Raw genomic sequence first — 12,087 nt, 5'->3', positions numbered from 1 at the left:
TTGAGTTGTGTACTGCTGAGATAGTATGGCATAACCCTCCTGATCTTACAGGAAGGTTGGTTGGAATCATTCCTGACATAGTGCTTGTCTGCTGCTTCTATGTCTTCATCATTTCACATAGGATTGTACATCTTGACATACTAAATGATTTTCTGGTAATTAAGGGAAAAGTGATTAAGCTGGTCCCTTCAAGGATTTCAGTAAACAGATTTGTCTTAATTTTTAAAACTTACAGAATATTTACAGCCTTCTTTGGGTGGAAATTTCTTGGGCATTTTTTGAGGCATTTTAGTCACTAGTAAGTCTTAATAGCTTGTCTCTTCTTTTTAGCTAGTTTTCCTTTCTATATTGCTTTTATTAATGCCTTACCAACATTGCCTTCATGTTGAATGCTGCCAAAGGTATTATTAATTATTCAATTAAAAAACTGGCAAGTGTTGTAACTTCCCTTGTTTTATTTTGAAAGTTACTTAAATACTGTCTTTTCCTTTCAACCATATTCCCTGTGTATTTCATTCATTAGAATCTAATTTTCTCTTTTCCTCTTGAGGTAGTGGAAAGAAAATACTGAAGAATAGGATCTCAAGATGAGTAAAAAGCCCCCAAATCGCCCTGGAATCACTTTTGAGATTGGTGCTCGTTTGGAGGCACTGGACTACTTACAGAAATGGTATGGAAAATATGAAGCTTTGACCCAACACAAAACATATGAAGTTTTAATAAGTCAGTTGCTATTCTAACCACTTGTCAGTCACATGAGTATATTCATCCCTTGAATACACATGCACAATGGGTTTTAGGTTTAGCATTTAAAAACTTTAGACATTGTTTAATACAGTACTTGAGATGTTTGAGGTTTAAAAGTATTTGTCTAGAGTAAGAGGCAAATAGAAAGGATGGTACCTTTGAATGAGTAACAGAGCTGTATTGGGGTAGGGTCAAGGAAGGTTAGTTTACATAATCAGCTTCCTAAAAATTTGGATAAAAACCTGGATGTATCTGTTTTCTTTTTGTTTAGATAATACTAGTGGTTAGGACTTGTACTTTCATAGTGTACATGTCCATCCTTCATTATCCCATGGGAAACCAAAGTCACAATCCAACTTTCTCCTCCTTTAAAGAGCAGAACTTCAAGCCATGATGCAGCTGATTATTGTACTAGAAAGACAGTCCTCTCAAAATTGCGCTTTTTCCTCTTGTTTTGGTCTTCTGTGACAGATAGTCAGTATAAACACCCCATGCATGTTACTTACATAGTGGTGTAAGAAAGGCTAGTATATCCTTGTGTCTAGGAGAGCAGGGAAACGGCACACAGAGATCACTGGCTCACAGGGTGATAAGGACAAGGGAACAAGTTGCTCATTCTGATTAGTGGCTCATCACCCTGCCTCTAGGTAAATATCCTCTTGTTGCCATTCTTGGACCACTGAGAAGAGCATTTATAGGTTTTGCCCGAGACCAGTGCTACCTTTTCTCCCTTCTGATGCTCGTTTGTTTTGGAGAAGGGCCTAGTATCTTAGCTACTTAAGTACTTTACTCACCACACACTTTGACATTTTCTCTCACCATTGCTCCATTAAAGCCATAATGGGAGCCAGTAGATTTGCTTGTGATCCTTTTGCATTCAGTCAATTTACTGAAATGGCAATAGCAGGCAGAAACCTTTTCTAGTCATAGTATTGACTTGAGACTAACTCTGCACTTTTTGTTATCATCTAGCCTTAGATATCATCACTAGCTGAGTGGCCCAGTTTTGGGCTCTTTTAGGAAAGTTTGAAATTCTGCTTTGATATTGAGCGACACAGTTATTTTGCCTCTTGCTCCCAGCTATTCAATGGGTAGTTCTTTTAAGGAGCCCATTTCCTAGCAGGTATATAGTATATATAGTGTTTCCTTGAACTTGGGAAGCACCTGAGAAATAGGCTTCATCATAACACGGGTGTCTAGATTTTACTAAATGTTAGGTAGGGTGTGTCGGTGACAGTGGTGAAATATTCCTAACTACAAAATCGTATATTTATACATAGAGCAAAAGATGCCAGTTTGTGCCAGAGTTGGCTTTCCTGGTTGTGATTTAGCCAGTATTGTTTTACTACAGATGTACACTATTGACTCTTTGTGAGATATAAGTATAGAATAGAATCTTTTTTTATGTCAATCTTTACCTTTTTTTGTTACTGCTTTTGTGAATAACAAGTTATTTCATATTCATATATTCTCATAGGGGTTTCAGCCAACAAAGTGCCATTGAGGTAACTTCTAGTTTTGAAGAATCACATAGTTTATTAGTTTGTACAGTAGTTTTTAGGGACAGTAACATCATTTTAGCTTGATGTGTAAGGACTTTACTTTTGGTGGTGAAATGTCTTCTAATTCAGTGGTTGTTAAATTTTGATTTGGTAATTAAATTTTTAAAAAGTTTTTAAAGAAATACTTCTTTAGGCCTTACCTTAAGTGTACTTTAGTGTTCTATGCTTCAGGGTATAATTGCCGAAAGCAAGCCAGAGTTGTAGCTTCTCAACAAGAAATTCATTCTAATTAATCTAATGAAGCTAACTACTAAAACTAGGTTTTAATGTCTACATGTATTTGTATTAAGTTCAGTGATAATGGTCCTATTGAGAAACATTGCCCAGTTGAGCATGTTTACTTTTTTGTTTTCAAGACTGAAAACAAACTAAGCTATCTACTGGAGAATTAACTTATCATATGTTAGTATGTCCTTTTAAATAGCAGTATTAGAGGGGCAGAAGAGATGACTCAGTGGTTAACTGACTTGGCTGCTTTCCCATAGGATCCAAGTTTAGTTTCCCCTACCCATGTGGAAAGGCTCACAACTGCCTATAACCCCAGCTTTAGGGGATCTGATGCTTCCTTCTGGCTTTAGAAAGTATCTTCACTCACATACATGTACACACATACATAAACTTTAAAAAAAATTCTTATGTGTGAGTCTTTTGCCTCCTTGGTGCCTGAGGAGGTCAGAAGAGGGAGTCAAAGATGGCTATAAACCACCTTGTAGGTGCTGGGAAATGAATCACAAGTCTTAAGAGCAGCAAGTGTTCTTAACCACTGACCCCATACTCCCACCCACCCCATACACATAAATTAAAAAATAAATAAAAAATAAAAATAAAAAAAGGACAAGCCATCCATAATAGCACACTTCCAGCAACTTAGGAAGCTGAAGCCGGAAGATAGCAACTTCAAGGTCAACATGACAACTTAGTGTGCCTACTTCAAAATAATATATCCAAGGTTTAGGAATTTAGCTTTGAAGTGGAGCACTTGGCTAGCATGAGCAAAGCCTTGAGTTCAATCTCCTGTACCACCCACTCAAACAGACAACAACAAAAGCACAAAAGTAGATATCATAGAACACTCAAAATGCCAGTTAGCTTGATCTGTATACATAACAAGTTTTTCTTGGCAAAAAAAAATACATTCTGATGTGTCCTAGTAATAAAAATATACACAAATTTAGTGAGAAGAAAGAAACTGAAGGTAAGCTTCTTTAATGATAAGGATGATGTGTGTTACTAAGAGATTTAAATCTGTTTCTTAGAAAGAGTACTGTCAATAGTGCTTGAGCAGCCAGTACCACATACTCATTAAAGTTTAAAAAGATAGCTTCTTGAGAACTCACCTATATTACATAGAGATTGTTACTTCCTATTTTCAAAGTAAGCATGCAGCTTCAAATGGAAGTCACTGGTGGCTTGACTATCTGTCTATACTATGAATGCCGACCCTGAGAGGTCATCCTGGAGTCTGGCATTTTTACTTTCTATTTGCTTTTGTTACCTAGATCTACTCAGATTAAACTTCTTCTGAACATGAACTTTTAATTTTTTGTCATCTCATTTAAACATTTTAACTGATTTTCTGAGCAACCTGAGTAAGGACTTTAATGTGCTAGATTAGCTACTGTTATCAGCTGTTTTTAATCATATTTTTCTGTTATATTTTCCACTGTTTACCTATGTCTACTCACACCTTGATACTGAGTTTTATTTCTGGAAGACACCATCAAAAGAATGTCAAAACAAGTATTTTGGTGTAGGAATATATTTGGAGAAAGAGAATGTTCATAATAAAGTTATATTGGAGACACTAAGTGGATGGTTTTTAATTTATGCAGTAATTTATTGATCCGGTAAGTATGGGCAAATCTTGGTTTGTTTAGCAGTAGCACTGGCTATTATTTATACAATATTTTTAGGATCAAATAAACATATCTGAACTTGTTTTGAATTCTACAATTTCAAATTTACATCACTGACATAATTGCAAGGGGAGAGGGAGACCTGAAAAATAAACTTTTGGTAATCAGAAGACGTCAGTGTCCAGGTTTTTAATAGACTTTAATGTTGATATGAGAGTGAGCCAGACTCACACAGCAAAAAACATGTCTCTCTAGCAGGCGATGAGGGCACAGTCTCTGAGGTACTCATCACATCCTTCTACTCCAGTAGACTTTTCTAGATTGCAGAGCACCTATACAACACTGACATGTAACCATGTGCAGTACAGTTGATACGAAATAATGAAACTGGTTTTGATAGTGTAACTGCTGCCCATTGATTAAGTTATTACTCTCCATCAGTGATTTATTTATGAGAACACAGCAGATGGAGTGATCTTCTGTTAAGTCAATACAGTCAAAGTATTAAGATGAGTTCTGCTCATCTTGACTTCAAGGTCAACATGACAACTTAATTCTTTTCTAGATCCAAAGAAACGAAAAGTGAGAGATTAAAAAATGTGGAGTTGTCTTCAATTATGAGAGTTTGGTAGAGCAGTTTAAATTTGAGTTGGCAAATGCTGTTCCCATATATTTGGAGGGTATGAACTGTATAGAACATTTGCAAATGTGTTTAAGTTCACTAACAGAATTTTAAAAGTGTGAAAAAATTCAAGAAGTTAAGATTGTAGTAGTGACAAATTCCTCCTAATTGAAAATAAATGCATATTTTCTGAATAAAAAGTAACTTTAAACTGGTAGCGTTTCAGAGGAATGTAGAGCTGTGTGATCTATGCTGAGGGCAGGAGAATGCCCTGAAAATTACTCATTGTGAAAGTAAAACGGTGTTATATGAGTTTGAAATTTATAAGAACATTAGGTGAATACTTTCAAGAGTGAGATTTCGTTAGTTGATATCAATAAAGTTTTTGTCCTTTTGTGTATGGCGTTTCTAAACATATATACATTTTTATCTTTATGTATATCATGTGAAATATGATTACGTTGAGTCATTCACTTCCATTGAAAGTAGATTTCTGCTGTAGACTCAGAAAAAAAAGTGTAGTTGTGTGTATAATATCAACATAATTGAATTATGTGTTAGGTTCTTCAGTCCACAAAAATATTTGTGGACTACAGTTTAAGCACTTTTTACAGAGAACTCAAATTGAAATGGTAAGAGCTTTGTTTTTAAATTCTGATATTTAGTCTACTTTAGTCATTAGGTGGGTCTGTGCTAACATACAGACGCTTTAAACTTTCTGCAAACTAGAGCTCTCCTTGCTGTATTTAAAATACTAATGATGAGACTCTCCTGACAAAAACATGAAAAGCAAGATTAGAAATATGAACGGGTGGGCTCATTAGTTCAGAACATACTTGGTTCTTAACCACATGTGCTCAGTATATTGATGCATTTTTTTAGTCCATTTTTCTCTACATGTTTGGTTTTTTTTTTAACCCTATTTTCTTTAAAAAAAAAAAGGTTATTGGAAAAAGTAAAATTAGCTAGAAGCTAGAAAATAGATGTTGTAAGCGCTTTTTTGTCACTGCCTTTGTGTCTCCACTGTGGTGTTCTAGTGGGAGTGTTCTATGGTAGTGTTTTATCCCAATTAAAGCCCCAGTTTCATTTTATGTTTTCACCTTTTCTTGATTGACAGATAATCTTATTTTATCTTATTTATAGATGGACCTACCATGGAACTCAGACAGAAATAAAATAGGTATGAAGAAGCTATAGCTAGTTTTTCAAAACTTATTAGAAGAAAAAATGGTGTTCAGAAATACAGAGAAATGCTAGTATAATCTGGAACCAAAATGTACAGGTCTGAACCATTTGGGTGACAGATTTTTCTCTCCAAGTGGAGTAAGGGCACCAGTACAATCCATTGTCTCATATAGATTTCTAAGAGCTTTTAAAAACCTGTTGGCCAAATTTACGTAGGCCAGCACTTTACTTATCTAATGCTGTATGTACATGGAATTTAAGAGCCCACTAGTGCCCATGTTCTTAGAATTACAATTTTAGGCAAGGCAAATTAATTTCAGGTCTGCCTGTCCGAAGAACTTCCTCCTGATTTTGTCTTAGAAGCAAATCTTCAAATTGACAATTTTGTTTCATGGCTTCCTTCATCAATTTATAAAATCAGGCTTGCTGTGTTTAATTGTGTGTGTGTGTGTGTGTGTGTGTGTGTGTGTGTGTGTGTGATGGGAGTATGTGGTATGTGGTTTAGTGCCAGCCATTGTTTATCCTGTGTATCCTTCTCAGCATTCTTATTAACATTGTCATTTTATGCATAGTGGGCATTTTGTACAAAAAGAACTCTTCTATATTCTTTGGGCTAACAGAAACTAATTTCTGACATGGTTGTAATAAGCAAAAAAAAAATAAACAAATTATTTTAATTTCTGTATTGTTTTTACTGGTAAGAACCTGCTGGACTTAGACACCATGGTTAGTTGGCCATCTAGTGCATAATGTGAAACCTGTAATGATTGGGTAAATAATTTTTATGGACTAAAAATACCTGAGTTCATGAATCTATCATTTATTACCTCTTTAACTTGAACAAGTTATTGAAACTTTTGGATCACTGGTGACCTCATGTTTTTTAGAAGTAGGTAGAGTTTGGTGTGGTGGCATATATCTGTAATACCACCAACCAAGAGGCTGAGACTTTCTTTTGGTATCTGGCCAGCTTGGTGTGCATAGTAAAACCCAGTCTCCAAAACAAACAAATAGTGGGAAAGTAGTACATTACCTGAAGAAACCTTGAGGATTAAAATACACAGTATACTGAAAGAAGTTAAGAGCTTAGCATGGCTTCTATCACATGGTATAGGTACGTAATATACATTAACACGAAATAAGGAAGAGCCAAGTGAAATAAGTCAGTATAATTGTGTAAAATTAATCAGGGCATAAACAAACATAACTATTGGAAAGTATTCTAAATCCTAAATATTAAAGAGAATTAGACAGCTGCCACCTTGAATTCTGGATTTCACTGGGAATTTTTAAAAGTGTGGTTTTAAAAATCCAAACAAATTGTCCAAAGTACACGAACTTTGAATCCAATACTGGTGAAAGGGAGAGCATGATTTACTGACAGTGGGAAGTTCTTAATCTAATATTGTAGTATGATATGGTAATAGGGATAACACTAAGAAGATAGAAATAGAAAATTCTACTGGTATAAGTGGGTATGCAAAAATCTGAAAAATCACTCGTGAATTTTTGAATTCAGTGTTAGGATATGATTTTGACCCAAAAACCTATTATCAGGGTGCTTGAGAATCAAGACTATTTCATGTTTTTATTCTATTTTATTATATGAAGTTTGAATTAGGTTTAATTTCACCCTGGTGTGGTAGTACATACCTTTAATCCCAGTACTCAGGGAGTCAGAGTCAAGCAAATCGCTGTGACTTCAGGACTACCCAGTATACAAAGGAAGTCCAGCACAGCCAAGGCTACACAGAGAAACTCTGTTTCAAAACACACACACACACAAAAAAAAGTTTTATTTTTATTATTGTATTTAAAGTGTGAAAAATTAGCATGCCTGTGGGAAAGTAGTAACTTTTAACATACTAGTATAGTGATATTGTTACATCTTCATTGCCATTGTAGTCAGGGGGTGAATAGGAGAGGGAATTTTGAAAATTACAAAGCATAGTATAAACTTGAAGTGCATCCAGAAAGCTAACAATATAAAGAAGTTAATAGGTTATAAGGACATTGCATTTGATGAATTTACCTTAGTTCTTATTTGGCAAGTAATCCTCTAACCTGAACAGTCATAGGTAAGGCAGTTCCTACCTCTGTTCCTGGCTGCCTTACTAGGTTTTAGATATTTTTAGTGGTCACTTTGTAAATAAAATTTTTATTCACATAACTGTTTTAGATTGTCAATCCTTGCCTCCTACAATATTGAGATTATTCTTAAGTTTCATTTCAGGTTTCTTTATTGCTATCCTTTAACACTTCTCTACCTATCCAAGCTAGTATTCTCGTTAAATATTCTTTATGCATGTTAGTATAATATTGTGTCATCACTCATTCATATATTGCCATGGTTTTGGTTCTCCTTTCCTAAATTACAAAATTATAAATTTTGTTATCAGCATAGACAAAATAACCTTTAAAATATATAACTTGATAGTATATTGGTATTTTTTTGAAAATACTTTTGCCATTTTGTTTATATGATAATTCAAAATTTTTCGTAGCATATTCTAGTTCTGTTTAGTGAGTTGTAATCTAATTGTGAACTCTGTTCTCTTGATTATGTGCAAAAGATTCACAAGTCATTTTTTTATGGTTGATTATCAGTATAGGCTACAAGTATATCAGGACGTAGCAAACTAGATGGCAAAACAGAATGAGTTTCTTAAATACAGATAATGATCTGCTACTGTAAAATATTTTAAAAGATAACTCATCAGATAATATTTCTGGCATAACTATATGCCTGCTTTCTCATACCTCTGCTCTCCAAGGACAATAAATAGCGCACTGATGGTAGTAGATTATCTTGCCTTCCAGAAGGAATTTGTCCATAGGCATCCCTTTAAAAATCTAATTGAACTTAGAGGAGTACCTGTCCCTGAAGAAAAATCATCTACCTCTGCACCAGACATAGCATTTTACAACAAAGGAATTCCCTACTCTCTTGATTTAGTGGATAAGTTAAGACAATAATAAAGTGAGCAAATACAGCGGAATATATGTGCTATGTGTGTGTGTGTATACATATATATATATATGTATATACACACGTATACACACACATTAGCACATACACACATGTATATACATATACACACATAGCAAATATATATATTTTTAAAAATTGTATATGAACACTTTTCATGCACAGCAGAAGAGGGAATTAGATTCCATTACAGATGGTTGAAAGCTACCATGTGGTTGCTGGGAATTGAACTCAGGTCCTTTGGAAGAATAGCTAGTGCTCTTAACCACTGAGCCATGTCTCCAGCCCCGCCAATATGTATCTTATATAGCAAATATAAGACTAATATAAGAGCAGTGTGAGCTGGGATAGGAATTCACCAGCAGCGACTTCCTTCTTATACTGCTTGTGTTTTGCCATCACTTGGAAAGTGATGCAGTTGGGAACTAATACTGTTCAGGTGCAGCTAACTTCTGTGGCCAATGTTTTCTTTCATCAGTATCTGGTTCTTACTGAATTATAGACTTAATCCAGAATCTTAGGTATGCTCAGAACAATTTTATAAAAGTTGAAAATATCATAGTATAGTAGTATTTAGACAAGGCAGTGAAATTTTAAGAGTTTTGAGAAGGTAAAAATGTATTTTACTTTTGCCAATGGTGTTTCTGTGTTTTTAACTATGGCTGCATCTTAATTTACTGTTAGAGAACATAGACCTGGAAAGGCTCAAGTACCAATCCTACAGGGTAACTAAGATTAGCAAAAAAAATATATTTTCAAGTTAGATTCTTGATATGTTTTTTTTTTAATATACTTTTTACTTATATTAGTCTCAGTGCCTGTAATTCCTTTTAGAGTGAACAGTTTTTCCTCCATTTTCTGGAAGTTGACTGTTCCTAGGCTTCCAGAATAAAGGACTTAGAAAAGCCAAGTTAAGCCATAACAAGTCAGGCAATTCCTGAAATTCAGTAAATCCCACTAGACCAGAATCATGTGTGCTTACATTGTCAGTTTTTGAAGCGAGATTATTGCAGAAAAGGTAGATAGTGAAAGTTTTGATATTTTTCAACAGCAGTTGATAATGGGCCAGAGAGCGTTACATAGTATTTTGGCATTAAGGAGTTATCCCTTTAGTGAGGTGACATTCTCTTCACTTCTTTTTGTTAAATCGTGAGATGGAGTAGCTATAGTGATTCTCTCAACTCCTCTCTCTAGTCACTGTAGCATCTTACCTGACACAGTGGGCTCTGAAATGCTAATCCTCCCACTTAAACATTTTCCTGAATTATTCATAAATGCCTAGGGCTGCGCCTGATCACTATTCTTTACTCTAACAGTTTTCTGTGATTCAGCCTTTAAAACTGACAAAAACAAAAACATGAACACCACATCCTCCAAATTCAGGAAGAAAAATCTTATGTTCAATTCACAGTGAATTATAGTAAAGCATAAGTAGCATATGAAAATAATACATGCTTCAAGATAGGCATTTGTGGATATATTTACTCAAAACCTTTTTTACACTGTATCAAAACATATACCATTACATTAATATAGGCCATCTGCTAAAACAGAGGAATTATTTTGCTGTATAGAACTATATGTGAATTGCCATATTAGAATGTGCATTGTATGTATGTTGCAAAGATCTTAGCATGCTTTTTATTTCCTAAAGTGTAACCAGTGGTCCAATTATAGAAGCCCTATGCTCTGTAGAACAAAAGATTGTTTCATTAGCTTGCTATTTCAAAGCCTTTTCGGTTTGAAACAAGCTAACAAGTCCAGTTCAATGTCTTCCTGTTCTCCTTATCTACTATACTGTTTTATCAGGTAGTCAGGCAAAAACAGAGTATCACTGTTGCCTTCAAATACTCTCAAATCTTGGAAGTCGAAGTCCAGGAGGATAGATAACGTTCCTCAACAACCTTATTCGCTATGCTTTCACCCAAAGTCATAATTTTTTTTTCAATCCTGGACATTTAATTAACTACCTTTTGTGTACATTGCATTTGAAATTCTTGAAATGTCTCAGCAAATCTAATATGGATAGTCTTTAGGAAATTTCAGTGAACTTCCCAGTGTTCTCAGTGTTCTCTCTTTCTCCCTCCTTCCCTCTCTTCCTCCTTCCTTCCTTTTCCACCCACTTCTTTTCCAAGTACTGTGGACCAAACCTGGGTTCTTGTTCATGCTGGCAAGCCCTCTGCCACTAAACTAAACATCCAATCCCACCTTTGACCTATTAAATGTTCAAGTATATGTTGGACATTCTTGGTAATATTTCTGACATCTTTAACCTTCAAAATTTGATTAGTAAAACTTGTAAAAATAAAGATTATAATCTTGTGCATTTGCATTTATTCTTGGCAGAAACCTAGGTATGCATATCATTCTCTAGGTATTTATATAGGGACTCTAACATGGTGTAACTTACCCTGAAGAGGTTCCTCAAGATGTAATTTGTTCTGGCTGTTGATTCAGGCACCCTTTCAGCCAACAGAATTTAAAATATTTTAGGAAAACCATAAGTTGCTTAAAAATAAGAATGTAGATTTACATTATTTAAATTTGTTCAGATTCTGATTTTTTTTTTACGAATTGAATCATGTTATGAAAATAGAGATATGTTTGACTCTGTTACTATGGACGCTTCTTACTCTGAAGAATATTTTAAACATATAGAGTTCCATACATTAACAAGTTGAAGGAACCTAGAGAGCATGTGATGTGATAAGTGAAAATTTTTGTACTTAACAGACATACCATTTTATAGTGTCTCAATGGCTAGTAATGTTGAAAACATAGGGCAGCCTTGTTGAAAGTTTCCCAATATGCTATCATAATTTTACTTTTAAAAGTTAGAACAACAAAATGAAATAGGGAACACTACAAACAATGAGCATTAAAGTTTTGGTTTTATGTAGCTGTATAGGCATCTCTACATAGAGGTCAGTTAGTCTTATGTTTTCTGGGCTTGATATCTTCTGGTAACAAAATGTTTCCTTACCCATTTCTTCCCAAAGACTAGGAGTTATGGTTAGAGCCAGCAACCTTCATAGTTCTTAGGAAAAATGGAGACTGTCTGCCTTTAGCATCACTTCATTTTCCTGCTGAACACTGCTCCAGTAGCTTGTTTTGGCTATTCCAGAT

At 34.7% G+C, this 12,087-nt stretch overlaps 1 protein-coding gene across 15 annotated transcripts in view; it reads left to right on the top strand.

The window, feature by feature from the left end:
- The window catches only part of Phf20l1 (PHD finger protein 20 like 1), a 76,496-nt gene that overhangs the window by 1,738 nt on the left and 62,671 nt on the right, over positions 1 to 12,087 (top strand). For 8 of the 15 annotated variants that reach the window (XR_009593692.1, XM_021655122.2, XM_060389334.1 and 5 more), the window contains exon 2: positions 551 to 670. Coding sequence is in view for 13 of the 15 variants with exons in the window: in XM_021655122.2 (XP_021510797.1) it covers positions 588 to 670 (83 nt within the window). In the remaining 2 variants the exon portion in view is untranslated. Of the gene's footprint in view, positions 1 to 550; positions 671 to 5,930; positions 5,968 to 12,087 lie in introns of those variants that run through there. The other 7 variants (XM_060389332.1, XM_021655125.2, XM_060389339.1 and 4 more) reach the window with 2 other exon arrangements.

The sequence above is a fragment of the Meriones unguiculatus genome, chromosome 8 (genome assembly GCF_030254825.1).
Source record: "Meriones unguiculatus strain TT.TT164.6M chromosome 8, Bangor_MerUng_6.1, whole genome shotgun sequence".
Taxonomy (NCBI): Eukaryota; Metazoa; Chordata; class Mammalia; order Rodentia; family Muridae; genus Meriones; species Meriones unguiculatus.
The sequence above is the reverse complement of the archived record's forward strand: the minus strand, read 5'-3'. Positions and strand labels throughout refer to the sequence as shown.